Raw genomic sequence first — 18,939 nt, 5'->3', positions numbered from 1 at the left:
GAATGGATGTCAGTAAGATTTAACAGGCAACAATATCGAGTTTTATTCTCAAACTTAAAACAACAAAAATAATCCTCATGAATGTGAAGCATGTTACTGGATAGCTTTCAGGCCGGCAGTCTGTCAGCCATTTTGTGCTATGCCTCACTCATGCCATTAGTATCTAGTCAGCGGGAATACTGGCATAGCCTCCAGTAAATGTAGCGGGCCAATGTCATTTCTCACTGCGACAATCCTCCAAATGTTTTCCCCATAATTGCTGCAAATTCATAATCAATTTGCAGCATAACATAACAATACCATTATATGTAAGACACTGCCATGCTGTTACACAGTATCCGGTCCAGTGCCTAGGTTGACAGGCAATAGGTCGACGCAGGAAAAAGTCTACATGAGTTTTCATGATTATTTTTTTTTTTTAATAAACCGACTTGTTTTTACTGTACTTCAATATCCATGTTGGCATAGAGGTAGAATATAATAGTGTGCTGACCATAGTAAGGCACCAAGGGCCAGATTCTCTAAGCTTCAAAAGTAAAAAAATGAAGAGCGATAAACAGCCAGCCAATCAGCTCCTTCCTGTCATGTCAAAGACTGTGTTTGAAAAATGTCAGACAGGAGCTGATTGGCTGGCTGTTTATCACTCTCCATTTTATCACTTTTGAAGCTTAGATAATCTGGCCCCAAGCCTGAAGCAGGGATAGTGAAGCGAGCCATGCGAGGGGACGCAATACACTTATTGGGGTTCCATGGCATTGGAGTTCCATATTGACACATGTCGACACAGACACCAAAAACATGAAAAGCACATGTTGACCTTTTTCTTGTGGTCCTTATGCTTGTGTCGAACTTTTCTTAATGTTGATCTAGTGCATTTCGAACTTTTTCATGTGTCAACCTATTGACTGTCGACGTAGACACTGACGGACCTAATAATCCACATCCATGTTACACATGCTTAATCTACATTGCTCCAATAGTAGCTTTATACTTACCACAACCACACCATTTGTCAGAAATGTCTCATGCTTATTTGGTCTACAGTAAAAAAAAAACCCATATAGATATATACATTATTATTATTATTAGTGATCTTTATTTATTTTATGTAATTATCTTGGCTGCTTTCCAATTGGTTGTGTCTAGATCCACTTCTGTTTTTTGACCAGGATGTGACATTATGGGGGAGATTCTCTAAGAATCTCCGCCCCCCTTCGCCGCCCATCGCATATTTAATTATCGCATATGCTGTAACATATGCGATAATTAAGGCAAAGGACAGCTCTTGCGTTAAGAGCTGTCCTTTGCGGTGAGAGTCGCCGGGTCCCAGCAGGTCCCGGCGGCTCTCCCCTCCCTCCCACACCCGGCGCTGCTGCGCCGGGCTCTCCTCCTCCCTGCACCCGGAAGAGGATCAGTGCAGGGAGGAGGTCACAGGTCCGGGCAGCACTGCGCTGTGCTGCCCGGACACAGGTGAGGGGGCGATGCAGGGCTGCGGGGGGTCGGCGCGGGGCGGCGGTGGGATGCGGTAGAAGCCCATTGGCTTCTATGGGGCATCGCCAGATTTTTCGGAGGGGGATGCTTACAGCATACCAAATTGCGGTAAAAACCCCGATAACGGGGTTTTTACCGCATTTTTAGCTTAAAGAATCTCCCCCTAGGTGAGGGCGGAAGTTGTTAGATGCCCTCACAGTGTTCTTTTATGTTTTCTGTAATTTACTTAGGTGTAGGTTATTTTCTTTTATTTCAGCTGGATTGTACCATCGCGGGCTTGCCTCACTTTGGGCACAGTGCCTCACTTCTGGCACATATTTATATTCCCCCTCCAGGTATACGTGGACCCAGACCTAGAGCCAGATGCACTAAGCTTCAAAAGTGATAAAATGGAGAGTGAAACAAACAACCAATCAGCTCCTACCTGACATTTGTCAAACACAGGCTGTGACATGGCAGGTAGAAGCTGATTGGCTGGCTGTTTATCACTCTCCATTTTATCACTTTTGAAGTTTAGTACATCTGGCCCCATCATGATGGGAAAAGTACAAAAAAAAAAAAGAAGTGTTTCTAGCAACAACCCTTTAGATACTACTAGCAAAGTAAGCAAAATATCAACTCACAATTCCTCAACCGTGAACTCCACTTGCAGAGTCTCTTGTCCCTGAAGAAGAGATCATAGCTTATGTTCATTTAGGTTCTTATTACCTGTATAACATTGTGCATTGGCTGTAACATAAGCATTACAGCACACCCAACCTCCAGTAAAACATTATATTTGGGATAATGCACTCATTAATGTAAAATATAGTAAGAGTCACAACAACTTCTGTAAACATATAAAAGCACAATTAGATTGAATCAGTGTTTTTAAATAAGTCATGGAACACTAATATATTTGAAGGATCCTTGAGAAAGACGGCTGTGTCCGCCGAAACATGTTGGCAGAAGAGTGAGTGATATTGTTTTTATCTACTTTTTTATCTGTATTGTGTTGCTGTAGTTGTGGCTATTAGCCAAACGGCCACATTGCAGTTGGACTTTTTTAAATTAAATATTTTCACTAAGACCGGTCCTTTTTCCATTGCCTTATACAGTATATATGCTTATGCGGGAAAATACCAAATTTGGACTGATTGAGAGCTGTGTTTAAAGAAACCGCTACATGCTTGAAATCATGCTCGTTCTGAGTACGGTACGCTTCCCTTGTGAAATTTGGTGTGTCAATTTTCTCTTGCTATATGTGGTGATCCTTGGAGAGGCTGCTATACATTATAAAGAAACCTTTATATGTTTTAATTACTCCATCACTATAGTGAGTACGGTACGCATTTTTGGTTTGGAAATTACCACCATTCATGATCATCTGTTATTATCACATTGGGTGATCCCCTAAATGAAGATTGAAATATACCTTTATGTTCACGTTTACACTTACTCCATTGTGAGTTTTGGTACGAATTTTGGGGTCCCTTTTGCTACACCACTGAGTTTATTATTATTGTGTTATTTACACATTTTTAAATTTTCATTTTTCGATATCACGGAAATTATGTCACAGGCCAGTATTCAATGAGAAAAATTCGCCTTGTTTTATGGCGAGTTTGTGCTGTTTTCACGTTGGAAGGAGCATTTTGCTCTCCAAAAGTGAACCACCCTATTCAATGTGATATTTTCGCTGTGTCTCTCCGTGTAGCAATTCTCCATCTTTTCATGGAGAACTGGAATGTGAACTTTTAAACTAAAAGGTTTTTTTTTTTAATTTTGGTGTCAAAAAAATCAGGATTTTTTTCTGTGAAGGGGCATGTTATTTTTATGCATGTGCTTATAGCACATGAATATATATTTAATTTTAAAAAATATATTTTTTTAATTTTTATTTTTTATTTTTTTTTACACAGAGCAGCCAGCAGGGGGCCGGAGCTCTCGAGCCGCTCATTAGATATTCATATATTCACTGCATCCGATCATTACATATGCACGATCGGGTGCAGTGAATACTGGGTCCCCCGCTGGCTATAGGGGGGGCAGCTTGTGCTGCCTGGGTCCCGGGGAGCCCACCTCCCCTCCACATATGTTCTGGGGCAGCCAGGGAGACTTTAATCTCCCTGGCTGCCACTGTCCCCCGGCTCCCTGCCAGCTCCCTGCCGCGGACGCTCGTCCGCTGCAGGGGTTAAGACTCGTCGCGAGTGGCGGCGAGTCTTAACCACATTGAATAGTGGGAGCAGGAGTGGCAGCGAGCCCTCCGGAACAGGGCGAGTGCATGGCGAGAGAAAAAATATCTCGCCATGCACGGAGAATTTTTCACATTGAATACTGCCCACAGTCTGTGTTTGAAACTGACCCCTTAGTTTGATACAGGGCACTAAGTTATCAGCATGGCTTCCAAGACATACAAAGGGCCTGGGTGCCAGAGGAGGCGTGGCCAAACATGGAGGTGTGGCCACACACATTTTTTAAACCTTTTATTACAAATGTTATGCTTCATGGTGGCATGTTCCTAGAAAGGGGACACTCCATCATCTACATGACTGACCTGGGCCCTAGGTAATCAGTACCCTCCTCACTCCTTTCCCTGGCTAGGCTATCACATGCATTGCACCACTCCCTAGCAGCTGTGCCATAAATAGCCTCATTTAGGAAATGAAAATGATATACTTACATCAGGCTTCAGAGTAAATGTCTTCTGTTGAGTTTCCCCGATTTTGATTTTCTCCAAATCGAATGCCACCGTGTAAAGCAAATCATTTCCAGAAACAACATCCTCATCGTGAAGTGTCAGATGTATTACGTTCTGAAATACAATATAGTCACAATGGGCGGGATTCTCTAATAACCCCGGCTGCACATCGCCGGCATCCGCCTTGTTAATAATCGCATATGCAGTAACATTATTATTATTATTAACGCAAAGGTGATGGCCGGCGATGTGCAGCCGGAGTTATTAGCCGGGAAACCTCACCTGGCTGCGAGGGCTCCGCTTCCTCCTCCCTGCACCCAGAAGCGGTGCAGGGAGGACAAGATCACTGGTATGGGCAGCACAGCAGGAGGCTGCCCGGACACAGGTGAGGGAGGGTGTCGCGGATCAGCGGGGGGGGGGGGGGGGCGCGAAGGGAAGCCCATAGGCTTCCATGGGGTTACGCCATCTAGAACTGGCGTAACCCCCCGCAGCGAAGCCCCAGTGGTGGGGCTTTGCTGCATATGAAAATGCGGTAAAAACACAGAAACAGGGTTTTTACTGCATTTTTAGTTTGGTGCATCTCGCCCAATGTCTGATAATGCCTTGTCATGGAGATGTGCGTAGGAAAGGAAATTCGTCACTTACCTTGACATAACTGCAGATAGTGTAATGGAAGGTTTCGTTCCATACAGGATCGCTGGTGTTTGATATGGTCTTTGTCTGCAAAACTTTATTGGTGCAGGTCGGAAGCCACAGACACACATAACAATCTGCATTGCTCACTGTACAGAAGAGACAATGATAAGGGAGAGGACCAAGGAACAAGTTTGGGAGTTTGGGCAATTCAATCCTGTTTTTCCTATGCATATGCAATGGATCTAGTGATTCTTTATTATTCAGATGTATCTGGTGATAATATAGGGGACCATAAAATCTACAGTAAGCACAAATCTTACCCACATTGCCCATACTGGAAGGTGGAACATCAATTCTAAAGATGGTTTGTTGCTATGGGAGACCAATCCGAATCTACTGCTTATACTGTATGTGAGTGGCCTGTGTTAATAAAACAGCTTCCAAGTGTCAGACAATATTGCACTATGGTCCCTTTTTTCTTGTTTTGAGTTTTTTAGATTGCCATTCTGATTTTCTTGTTACCAATTTGATAATTGTGTAAGTCCAATTTGTTTCGCCAGTGGATGCACTGATTTATGTGTGTTTTTGGTCTCCAAGCTTTCTGTGGTGGAAGCTTTTTGGTGTCACCCTGGGCAGAAATACTCTTGCGCTGTGGATATCAGACTTTATACATTTCTAGAATCTACTTCTTATTTATTTAGCATTTTCTAGAACATAATACATAGCGCGGTATTCAATTGTTTTATCACCAGCATTTCAGCTCACTACCCCCAGGGGTGGTGAGCAGAAATGTGCAAATCCGTGACTAAACCTGACCATAATGAGCGTAATATGTGCAATCTCATGTCATTTTAGACGTGAGATTGGGTGTAATATAGCAATTGAATACCACCCATATAATCTGGCCAATTGGAATGTTTTATTCCCAGCATGTATTTGGAGGCATCAAGAACTATATGACTCTAAGGGGTTTATTTAATAATAACGTGTTCTCACTGCGAGTGACAAATACACGGCTTTTACCCGGCATTAAAATGCCGGGGACTGCAGGAACGGACCCCCGTTCTCACTGCAAGGCAAATTCCCGGGTAAAGAAGTTCTACCCAGTAATTTGCCTTTTAACATGGGTTTTTATGCAGTGAACACTGCACACTCCTGACACGGTCATCCCGTGTCTGCATACCCAGATCTCAAACACAGGTAAATAGAAGGGTTTTACCGGTGTATGAGATCCTGGTATGCGACCCGTTCACACTGCAAAAAAACCCATGCTAAAAGGCAAATATCCGGGTCGACATGCTAGACCCGGGAATTTGCCTGCAGTGAGAACGGGGTATTAGATGGGAGTTCTATTTTCCTCAAAGTGTCTGTTCTCCAAATACATCTCATTAAAGCTAAATGTAAAACAAGTTTAAAATGTTAACAATGTGTACCACATTATATATATATATATATATATATATACACACACATACATACAAACACACACACACACACACACACATTCATTACAACACTAATCACTTACTCCAGTCTGCCCATGGAATATTTGCGGCTTGTATAACTTTGACAGATAACGAGAGGAGTACTTTTTCTTCCTAGAAGAAAAGGATGCAAAGGTCACATAATTGCTACCGTAATTAACAGTATAAGGTTCTTTTACCATATGCTCAATACAAAATATAATAATAATGATTAGAATAACAATTATTACTAACTCATTATTATTTAGGAGGCGCCACAAGGTGTATGTGGCATAAGCCTAGAGTATCGGAGCAATACAATCAATACAAAATGGAAGAACATAGTATAAGGGACTTAAATATAAATATCAAATCCTGGGTAGTACAGATACAGATAACAGGGGTAAGGCTAGGGCAACACGCTGGAGCATATCATGGAGAAACATGGGTGGGATAGTAAATGATACAATCATTTTCGAACCAAAATGCACTTAAACAATCTTCATATATGTCAAACTTAATATAGAGAAACATGTAACTGTCATACACTCATAGGGGTACATTTTGGGGGCCCCCTATGTGCTTGCTTGGATCAGCCTCTGCAGATTAAAGGTGCACCAAGGCTAAGAAAATCTAGGAATTTAATATGCCATGTCAGATCAATGCTCAACCTTCTACAGCAGGGGTTCTCAAACTCGGTCCTCAGGACCCTACACAGTTCATGGTTTCCAGGTCACCCGGCAGATGCACAGGTGCATTCATTACTCATTGACACATTTTAAAAGATCCACAGGTGGAGCTAATTATTTCACTTGTGATTCGGTAAGGAGACCTGGAAAACATGCCCTGTGTGGGGTCCTGAGGACCGAGTTTGAGAACCTGTGTTCTACAGGTTTAGAAATACCCTTCATTAAACATTGTAGTTTTCTCCAGAAAGTACTGTTCTGTTTGGCTTTATATTGGCTTCAATTAATATTAAACAGGAGGGTTAGACGAGTTATTAATATAATAGAATCACTGTCCAATTCGAAGTCCACTGACCCCCTCCTTCTGCTGTCCTTGGACGCAGAAAAAGCTTTCGATCGGCTTCATTGGGTCTACCTACGTGACGTCCTCTTAAAATTTGGATTCACAGGTAGGACACTATCCTCCATTATGGCTCTCTACTCAAATCCCTCGGCCAGGGTGTACACTAATGGGGTCTTATCCCCGCTAATCCCCATAACCAACGGAACACGCCAAGGATGCCCCCTATCCCCTCTAATATTCGCACTGGCGATTGAACCCTTAGCCGAATCTATCAGATCCCACCTAAATATCACTGGTCCCACCTTTTCGGGAACCTCTCACAAAATCTGCCTATTCGCGGATGATGTCCTTTTAACTGTCACTAACCCATCCTCCTCTCTCCCACACCTCCACAAATTACTGGATGAATATTCAAATGTCTCATATTATAAATTAAACAATACAAAAACCGAAGCCCTACCTATTAATTACACTCCAGAACTTCTCCAATTACATAAGGGGGAGTACCCTTACTTGTGGCAGGATAGAAGCCTCAAATATTTGGGGATCCAAATCCCCTCACGAGTATCGGATTTAATCTCTTGTAACTATCCCCCCCCCTCTTAGCAAAACTCACTATGTTAACATCGGACTGGATGCTCCAGTCGGTATCCTGGATGGGGCGTATAGCCGCCCTAAAAATGGTGGTCCTACCTAAGATACTATATTTATTTAGAACCATCCCCGTACTAGTTCCCAACACCCTCCTCTGTAAATTCCGCTCCCTTTTTCTCAAATATATCTGGAGAGGCAAGAAACCCAGGTTGGCCAATAAGATCCTGTCTTTACCTAAACGAGACGGGGGCCTTGCCCTACCAGACCTGCAACGCTATCAATATGCCGCCTTACTAGCTCAGGTAGGGGCGTGGTTTTCTGAAAAGGACGCCAAGCCTTGGGCCCTGCTGGAGCACGGTTTAGTCGCCCCCTTCCCTCTAACAGACATTTTATGGCTACCGTCGACTGTAAACCCACCACACGCATCCTGCTCATCAGCAGTGATGGCCACCTGTAAAGCTTGGTTAGCCCTTGCCTCTGACTCAAAGGACATCTCTCTCCCCTCAACTGACTTCTCCTTACAAGGTCTATCCCACCTTATTCCCAATCTAAACCTTGCCACATGGATAGCTAGAGATGCGGTATCTCTAGAGAGAATCATATCTAACGGCCTTTTGATGCCCTATTCCCAACTCCAAGACCTCTACTCCCTCCCTCATAAAGAATTTTATAAATTTCTTCAACTGAGACATTGGCTCTATAGCAACACTCCATACCCCCACAGGATGTCACCTTTGCCCAGATACCTACGAGACAAACTGACCGCCTCTGACAGTAAGGGGAACATAACGTGGTGGTATACTGTATTGATCAGTCCCAGAACGCCTAAAAATTACCCTCCACAATTAAATGGGAATCTGATCTAGTATGTTCACTATCTGAGGATGAATGGAACTTGGTCTTCCGGACATGCTTTAGCTTGTCCAGATGTATATCCCACTCAGAACACTTTTATAAACTTCTTCACCGACTGTATTTGACACCTGTGCTGCTTCACTCCATTTGGCCCTCCACCTCTAATTTATGTTGGCGCAACTGTGGCCATGCGGGAACACTACTGCATATATTCTGGTCCTGCCCCGCACTGTCCAAATTATGGACATCTGTATTCAACACCATATCTAGAATAACGGTAACACCAATCACCCCAAACCCATTATTAGCCATACTCCATGTCTACCGTGGTAACATGTCAGCCAATGACCGCTACGTAATGGGCCACATTTTGGTGGCCACGAAACTCCTTATAGCACAACACTGGCGTACCCCATATGTACCAACTCTAGATATGGTTGAATCGAGTGTACAATTACATTGCGAATTTGAGATAGCTGGGATTACCTACTCTCCATCAGCCTCGAACCCCCTGATCAAATGGTTTAGCTGGACTGAACATTGGCTATCCCGGATACCTGCATCCTCATCTAGCCCCCAGCCTCCACCGATGCAACCTCGAGACCTGTCCAATAGTTTTGGAAGTTAACAGATTCAAGCTCCGTATAATATGCCCCAACATCCAAGATCCCCCTTGTTCGGTGAACCCCCCTGTGTAATCTGTTTTCTCTGCAAGCACATGTATTGATATGGGCTGCCTCTCTCTACACATGTAACCATCGATTGTAACTGCTTAGAGTGTTCCCCCCCCTCCCCCCCCCCAATTTGTTCCACCTTCCCCTTATGTTTTATAGTATATTTACTGTTTACTGTAATTAAAGCATTTCTACTGTATTGAAATTCTCAATAAAAATTTAATTGAAAAAAAAAAAAAAATATTAAACAGGAGGGGACTTTGAGCAGACCCAAAGCAAAGATTTCCAGGACATGAGTGTTTTCCAGTTGACATCTCCTGTGTAGCCTTCCGTCCTAGCTTGCTTGAGGATCTACATGGAGAGTACGTATGATATATATGGATAAAGCCGCACACATACTCTTAAATTAATGTTGTAGGTATACAATATGATAACAGATCCAGCCCAATGCCTGGACATTTTACTCATGAGGGAATGACTTAAAGCTATATAATGGAATTAATAGCATTCGTTCTTCCCAAGGAGAATAAGGAACAATGCGGACCAGGTAATGTTGTAGAGACTTCTTGTATAAATACAGTGGCCATTTCCGCAAAAGCAGATTCGGCTTTTGAGAGCCTAGTCTGGAGATTGAATACTCAAATCCCTTTATTTCCGTACATTGGAAATTACGGGAAAGAGGGAAAACACAGGGCCCAATGTAATAGGGTGTGAGAATCAGAAAGTGAGAGATTTTGGGTGAGGGTTCCCATTTAAAGCGGCAATCATTTACATGGCAAAATCAACCCAATTTTGCTATGTAAAGTATTGCCTCTTTAAGAAAATGGGAAAACTCTCCCAAAACCTCTCACTTTCTGATTCTCACACCCTATTACATTTGGCTCACATTGCGGGGATCTTTGCAGATCACTGCATTCGGTCTGTCCGCCACTGTCCTCTTCCCTTACTCTTTCCAGTTGTCCGCACCATAGCATGGACCACAGACCTCCTTCTGTGACATTGGGCATGGCTGAATTATTGTGTAGAAATAAGTATAATTTATCTGCGCGTCGGTATGTCAGAAGCTCCCTCTGCCTGTCAGGGCCGGTGCAAGGCTTCTCAGCACCCTAGGCAAAACTTCAACCTACTCCCCCCCCCCCCCCCCCCCAAAAAAAAATATATTTTAGATTATGTGGTCATCCAATCCCCATGACCCTCCCTCCCACGCTCCGGGGGAGGTGGCCAAGTCCCTTGGTTTTTCCTGGAGGTCCTCTGCACCCTCCCCTTTGCCACCCACAACAGGGTACAAGGAAGAGGGGGCAGCAATGTAGGAATTAAGGGAAAGTATAGAGGTGAGGTCTTAGAAGTTCCACAGCCACCACCTGCTTTAAGTACAGCAAGGATCCCCATAGACAGCCTTGTTTTTTTGATTTGCAGACTTGGTGGCGCCCCCAAGATCCCGGCGCCCTAGGCAGCTGCCTAAAGCTGCCTAGTGGTAGAGCCGGCCCTGCTGCCTGTCCTTCTAACCCATGCCCCTGTAGATCTCTATACATGACCTGTATTTGGAGCGGTCACACAGGGTGTATGTGGAAGAGTGACTGTATGTAATTATGGCAGACAAGCGGGAACTCTTCTATGCAATAAACCAATGTGGTACATTCTATTAAGATTTTATGAGGTATGAGAAACAAATTAGTAAATCTTGGCTTTCCCGACATTGGGTCAACTAACCAGTCTTACAGGAAATGTTAAGGTACTGTACAAACATCTGGCTCTGAAACAATCGAAAAATGCAACACTTTCAGAAAGGACACTGCTCCACCCAAGACATATAGAACATTAAAGAAAGTGGGAGTGTAAACAAATGGCAGAGGCCCAAATGCAGGCGGCTGCACTATGCTTGGTATCTGTGTTTCTCCACATAATGGAGATGATACTGTATATCAGTGCCAGTGCATGGTGATTTTGTGCCCTGTTTGGGACCTCCCACCGAACACATGACATCACATGACATCACACAGAGGGGACAAAGCTGCTGGCACACGATACGTGTTAAATATTGATTAGAACCCGTCATTGCACATGAAACATTTCTGGTGGTGCCACCATGCGGAGCAGGAGGATGTGATATGTTTGCCCACATTGTCACACTTGCTTATACCCCTTTCAGATGGCAAATGCTGGTTCGCATCCGGGATCGGGACATGGGACTCTCCCAGGAGCCACTCGGTATTTGCGGTCTGTAAGCTCCCCGTCCAACGCGGCTTATTGCCAGGTAACTGGCCACGCACGGGGGTGGGTCAGAGCGGCGGCACATCATTGGGAGGTGGAGGAGGAGGCGGCAGGTTGCAGCTTACAGTGCTGCCTCCTCTATAGTGTAAACAGGACCCAGGTCACTCGACCCGGGGTTACTTGTTCACATTGCACCTCGACCTGGGTCAGAGTCTTGTTCAACCCCGATCATAACCAGGGTTGCTCCACCCGGGGTTGTCCTTTCACATGGCACCTCGATATGGGTTGGTGATGTAACAACCCGGCAATAACCCGAGTTGAGAGTGCAGTCTGAAAGGGGTATAACATTTAAAATGTCCTTTTCATAAGAAGCCAGGGGACGAGATGCTGGGGTGGGGCCAGGCAGTAAATCACCTATAAGAAATATATATCCCAGTCACCGGTCAGGAACGCCCAATACATTGTGAGACAGTGCGCCTCAATTGCTACTGTGAATCTATGTATAAATACTTGAAGTAAATATCAAATCAGATCTTATAAGTGTATTCATGAAAAGCCACGTTTACACATAGGGCAGTATTCAATGAGAAAAATTCTCCGTGTTTTATGGAGAATTTGTGCTTAGTTCGCCTTGGACGGAGCATTTTGCTCTCCAAGGCCCTTATTCTGATCGGTGCGGATATTCCCGCATTCTTACGGAGCGGTCCGCACGCCACGGTGTTCTGCCGCGTGCGGCCATCGTCCGTAGAAACGCCCACGGGTCCTCCGCATTCGGACGGACTCACTCTTTAAGAACAGGGCGTGTTTACGGACGACATACAAACCATGCGTGTGCGGGAGAAACACTCCGATTCTGCACGGTATTACAGAGTATTACAGAGTATGCTCGGGAATACCGCATCCGAACGGGAGCCAAGCGGTGCTACCGCCCGTAAGCGGAGTATTTACGCCAAACAACCCACTATTATGTATCTTCTGCAATACATCACATGACCCACTTATTCAATTACCTATCCTCATAAAAAACTGCTTATTTGGAATTGGAATCAATTAGATGCCAATATATCCTTACAAGCATGCCTAACACATGCATTGCACACATTAACCCTTACAGCAATTGAAGTGCAATGGTTTCAATTAAAGCACTGACAAGCGTCCTATTAGTGATTAATGAGTAAAGGAGTCGATTTTATTGGGTTCAGGTGTTAATGCTTGTAGTCATTAGGCGGTCCGTTCGCCTCCCGCAGGAACGAGTGGTGTCCGCAAAGCAATAGTGGCCTTTTGGACACCGCACATTTCTTCCCTTTTTGTTCGCGTGCATTCGGAGTGCTATCCGAATGTACGCCCCCCAACATAAGTGTACTCCCCCGTGTCCGCCCATGTTTCCGCCCCGTTTTGCCCACTTTGAAACTACGCCCATGTGTCATTCCGCATGACGCCCATAATACGCCCATATTTCCCGAATGATTGCGGGGACCAGTTTTGTACGGGATTTGCCCGAACAGGTACGGAGTCAAGGCGTGGCACATGCGCGTAGCGTTCTCCACGCATGCGCAGACGCCGTAAAGACGCGATCCGAAAGTATGCGGAAAAGTACGCATCAATCAGAATAAGGGCCCAAAAGCGAGCAACCCTATTCAATGTGAAATATTCTCCGTCTTTCTAAGTGATTTTCGCCGTCTCTCTCCGTGTAGAAATTCTCCATCTTTTGATGGAGATCTGGAATGTGAACTTTTAAACTAAAAGGGTTTTTTTTTTTTAATTTTGGTGTCAAAAAAATAATTTTTTTTTTCTGTGAAGGGGCATGTTATTTTTCTTCATGTGCTTATAGCACATGAATATATATTTAATTTAAAAAAAAAAATGTAATTTTTTTTTTTTTTTTTACACAGTGCAGCCAGCAGAAGGCCGGAGCGCTCGAGCCGCTCATTAGATATTCATATATTCACTGCACCCGATCGTTAATATGCACGATCGGGTGCAGTGAATACTGGGTCCCCCGCTGGCTATAGGGGGGGGGCAGCCTGTGCTGCCTGGGTCCCGGGGAGCCCACCTCCCCTCCACATTCCTCTGGAGCAGCCAGGGAGACTTTAATCTCTCTGGCTGCTTCCGTCCCCCGGCTCCCTGAAAGCTCCCTGCCGCGGACGCTCGTCCGCTGCAGGGTTTAAGACTCGCTGCGAGTGGCGGCGAGCATCAGCCACATTGAATAGTGGATAAAGTGCCGTGACGGAGAATCTCGAAACATGGAGAATCTCCGCAAAAACACGGAGAGTGCATGGCGAGCGAAATAAAACGCTCTCCATGCACGGAGAATTTTCTCATTGAATACTGCCCATAGAGTGCCACTCTTTACGATGCTCTGCCGCATTCTCCTACAGCTTCAATTGTAATAATCTCAGATTCCATTCACTTCCAGTCCTGTCTCTCCGCGTGAGACGGGAATGGAATCTGAGATTATTACAGACAGCATACAGAGCCATAAACACTGTGTAATCATGAACATACACATAAATTAGCTCATAAGTGACTTATTGTCTCCAATTAATGATGACTAGATAAATTAAGTTAAAGCTGACACTCTTATATAATATGTTTATGTTGTCTTTACAAGTAACTACAGACCATTACAAAAAGAAGTAATTAAAAAGCACGTGAAGCCACTATTTCCCAATAAAGCTCTTCCACCAAGTACCAATTTCTCTGCACCTGGACTTCCTACATCATTAATGATTGCAGTCACTCCAACACAGGCGGCTGCAGTCATAAATGAAGTAGTCCAGCAGCAGAGGGTTTTGTACCTGGTAGGAGTCATGTTTGATAATCTGCATCTGCCTGCAGTATATTGGTTACTGTTAACCCTTCGAACATACCTTCCAAATGACCCTCTCCAGGGCGGAAACAATGCTCTGTTTCTGGACCCTCTTAATGTAGGATTACCATCAATTGTGGAGAAACACCTTTCTTATTACTTAACCCGTTCATCACAGGTGATGGCAACCATACATTAAGAGGGAAGTCCAGAAACAGAGCATTTTCTCCCTCATGGAGAGGGTCATGTTGGGAGGTATTCACTTGGCACTAAAAATGGTTAATGTGATATCAGAAAGGACATGAGCAGGGCTTTTTGCATGTGAGGGAGGGAAAACATATTAACATGCAAGATAGGACACAGAACATCAATCATGTTGGTTCTAATGGCTGAAATCTATGGGCATAACTGTAGTGTGGTGAAAGAGGTGCAATTGCTATAGGGCCAGAGGCTTAGGGGGTTATAAGCTTTTTTATCAAAACTTTGAAGGGGCCACTGCCCAAGTGCTTTTAGAAAGATACCTTTGTGCAGTAGTTACTTTTATGCCCCATAATAGTGCCCTAGTTCATTTTCTGAACCTTAAAAGTACCTTGATTAATATTATGCCCCATAGTAGTGCTATAGCTAATTTAATGAACCATATTAGTGCCCTAATTCACATTATGTCACATTGTAGGTCTGCCAGTACACATTATGCAACAGAGAACCCTCAATTCACATGATAACGAACAATGATCATAATTTATTAATGCCACACTGTAGTGCCTCCACTTTATATTATTCCACATTAAACTGCCCCCCTTCAGAGAATATAACATTATAATGCCCTCCAGTTCATTTTATACCACAATACAATGAGCAGGTCCAGAAACATAGGACGAGATGCACTAAGTCTAAGATGACCTGATAAAATGGAGAGTGATAAGCAACCAACCAATCAGCTCCTACCTGTTGTTTGGAAGGCCCCTATTCACCTATAAATGGTGGAAAATGTATATAAAACATGTAACTGTAACAGGGAAGATGGGCCCCTCTTAGCTCTGGGCCCCATAGCTGCACACCTGTACAATATTGGAATACAAAGTTGCTAAAAAATTACACTTTACAATAAACATCAAGAACATCTCACCATATGCAATAAGACACATGCTCCAATCACAATTTAGCTTTTGCTAAGACTATGGGGGAGATTCTCTAAACTAAAAATGCGGTAAAAACCCCTTTACCAGGGTTTTTACCGCATTTTGGGATGTTGTAAGCATCCCCCGCCGGGTTATCACGATGGGGGGCATCGCCAGAAAAATCTGGCAATGCCCCATAGAAGCCTATGGGCTTCTAACGCAACCAACCACCGCCCCCCCCCCCCCCCCCCCTCACCTGTGTCCGGGCAGCACAGAGCTTCGTTAAAGATCCACAGATCGAACTAATTATTTCACTTGTGATTCTGTGAGGAGACCTGGAAAACATGCCCTGTGCGGGGTCCTGAGGACCGAGTTTCAGAACCTGTGTTCTACATGTTTAGAAATACCCTTCATTAAACTTTGTAGTTTTCTCCAGAAAGTAATGTTCTGTTTGGCTTTATATTGGCTGAAATTAATATTAAAAAGGAGGGGACTTTGAGCAGACCCAAAGCAGAGACTTGAATGACATGAGTGTTCTCCAGTTGACATCCCCTGTGTAGCCTGCCTCCTAGCTTGCTTGAGGATCTACATGGAGAGTACATCTGATATATATGGATAAAGCCGCACACATACTCTTAAATTAATGTGCAATGCCTGGAGATTTTACTCATGGGGGAATGACTTAAAGCTATATAATGGAATTAATAGCATTCGTTCTTCCCAAGGAGAATAAGGAACAATGCGTACCAGGTGATGTTGTAGAGACTTCTTGTACTATTTTAAGTTAATATCAAGACGTTTCCTTGTACATATTAAGGGCCTCAGATCCGTTAAAGTCTTTTTTTATTTGTATCCAAATTGATAGAGGTCTCAGTGATTGTGATTAATGTCTTTGTAATCATGTCCTATATATTATCATCACCAGATACATCTGAAGAATCACAGGCATGCGAATGGTTGATTTGCATAATCATCCATTGGCAGCCTTGGGTGCAGGGCAGAAACCATTGGATAGTCGGTGACCATCAAACGATTTCTTCAGCGCTCGCAGATCTGAGACACCTCTATGGTGTCTCTGATCTGCAGGCTCCCTCTGATCTGCGAGGTGGGCAGCTGACATCCGCCCCCCGCACCCGCGTCATCGGGAATTTACCATGGGAACACCCAGCATTCCCATGGGAATGGCCATGAAATGCTGGACATTCCCATAGGCAAATTCCCCGGCCCGCTGCTCCACGCCCCTCCCCACCCCCAACCCCCCCCGCCCGGACTTCTGTGTGTGAGTGAGCGCTCGCACATAAATACCTATTCACATGCGCAGTCGTGAAAAAATCTGGGGACCGATTGATTTAGAATAACCTCTTAAATCATAGTGTGGAAGTGGATTCCCCAAAACCAAGCCAATAAACTTTACTTGTAATATAAGTGTACCATTTTATCCATCAGACTAATGGAGACATAGGGACATATACCTTCCTTAATATTTTGACTTAATGGCAGTTTGGAATACTCTGATCTACTGCAGCTCTCCATCAGTACATCCGTATGGGAAAACTGAAGCACTGCAACTCCAAGGCGCAGAGCCGGACAAGGCCTCCTAATCGGCCATGGCATTTGTGCATTCCCCCATTACAGACATGCGGGCGAGTCGGGAACCTGGCCACATGGCATGCCCCCGTCTCTCTTAGACACACGAGTCCAGCAGCGGGGGCTGCATTTACACAGCTAGAGATCCTGGAAGCTGTGCTGCATGCGGCTATCTGGGCTCTCTCTTTGCCCTGATTGGCCCATTTGTTTATCTCTTTACTCTTGCATTTGCCAGAGCTACCAGATGGGCAATCCGGCCCTCTCCATTTTGAGAACGAATTTGTCCTGCAATCAGGTTTGAATTAGGCCCATTTATCCAGATAACTTTGGGTGGTATTGAATGTTACCGCACCGTGGCAAAACGGCGAAATAGAATCCATTTTTGCAAAGAATAGATGGAACTTGCATTACATCTATTCAATGTTAGTGTCCATTTCTGCAAAAGCAGATTCGGCTTTTGAGAGCCTGGTCCGGACATTGGAAATGACGGGAAACAGGGAAAACACAGGGCCCAATGTAATAGGGTGCAATAATCAGAAAGTGAGAGATTTTGGGAGAGGTTTCCCAATTTTTTTTTTTTTATAAAGCGGCAATCATATACATGGCAAAATCAACCCAATTTTGCCATGTAAATGATTGCCGCTTTAAGAAAATGGGAATGGGATTCTCACACCCTATTACATTTGGCCCACAATGAGGGGGATATTTGCAGATCCCTGCATTCGTTCTGTCCGCCACTGCCCTCTTCCCTTACTCTTTCCAGTTGTCCGCACCATAGCATGGACCACAGACCTCCTTCTGTGACATTGGGCATGGCTGAATTATTGTGTAGAAATAAGTATAATTTATCTGTACGTCGGTATGTGAGAAGCTCCCTCTGCCTGTCCTTCTAACCCATGCCCCTGTAGATCTCTATACATGACCTGTATTTGGAGCGGTCACACAGGGTGTATGTGGAAGTGGACTGTATATAATTATGTCAGACAAGCAGTAACTCTTCTATGCAATAAACAAATGTGGTACATTCTATTAAGATTTTATGAGGTATGAGAAACAAATTAGTAAATCTTGGCTTTCCCGACATTGGGTCAACTAACCAGTCTTACAGGAAATGTTAATGTACACAAAACATCTGGCTCTGAAACAATCGAAAACTGCAACACTTTCAGAAATGACACTGCTCCACCCAAGACATATAGAACATTAAAGAAAGTGGGAGTGTAAACAAATGGCACAGGCCCAAATGCAGGCGGCTGCACTATGCTTGGTGTCTGTGTTTCTCCACATAATAGTTGGAGAAAATACTGTATATCAGTGCCAGAGCATGGAGATTTTGCGCCCTGTATGGAACCTCCCATCGAACACATGACATTACACCGAGGGGACGAAGCAGGTGGGACACGATATGTGTGATCCCTGATTGCACATGAAACCAGGACACATTTCTGATGGTGCCACCATGCAGATGGGATATTTTTGCCCACATTGTCATACTTGCTTATACCCTTTTCAGACCAGGATCAGGACACGGGACTGTCCCAGGAGCGACCCGGTATTTGCGGTCTGTAAGCTCTCCACCCACCCCGGATTAATGCTGGGTTATTGGCCTCACATGGGGGCGGGGCAGCGTCACATCACTGGGGGGTTGGGGATGACGCGGCAGGTTGGCGCTGACAGCGCTGCCTCCTTCATAGTGTAAACAGAACCCGGGTCACTCGACCTGGGTTAACCATTCACACTGCACCTCGACCTCGGTCAGAGCCGTGTTGAACCCCGATCATAACCAGGA

The 18,939-nt window shown here is 44.4% G+C and overlaps 1 protein-coding gene across 4 annotated transcripts in view; it reads right to left on the bottom strand.

Annotated features, from left to right (window-relative positions):
• Positions 1-18,939, bottom strand: part of LOC146049411 (cytosolic phospholipase A2 beta-like) — a 109,348-nt gene that overhangs the window by 50,150 nt on the left and 40,259 nt on the right. For all 4 annotated transcript variants that reach the window (XM_083165941.1, XM_083165940.1, XM_083165939.1 and 1 more), the window contains exons 2-6: positions 6,336-6,405; positions 4,817-4,953; positions 4,154-4,285; positions 2,115-2,155; positions 996-1,038 (exon numbers count right to left, since the gene is read on the bottom strand). In XM_083165941.1, coding sequence (XP_083022067.1) covers positions 996-1,038; positions 2,115-2,155; positions 4,154-4,285; positions 4,817-4,953; position 6,336 — 354 coding nt within the window. In that variant the 5' untranslated portion in view covers positions 6,337-6,405. The remainder of the gene's footprint in view (positions 1-995; positions 1,039-2,114; positions 2,156-4,153; positions 4,286-4,816; positions 4,954-6,335; positions 6,406-18,939) is intronic.

Source organism: Crinia signifera, chromosome 12 (assembly GCF_055691185.1).
Source record: "Crinia signifera chromosome 12, ASM5569118v1, whole genome shotgun sequence".
NCBI lineage: Eukaryota > Metazoa > Chordata > Amphibia > Anura > Myobatrachidae > Crinia > Crinia signifera.
Note: the sequence above shows the minus strand (reverse complement) of the source record. Positions and strands in the feature narration are given on the sequence as shown.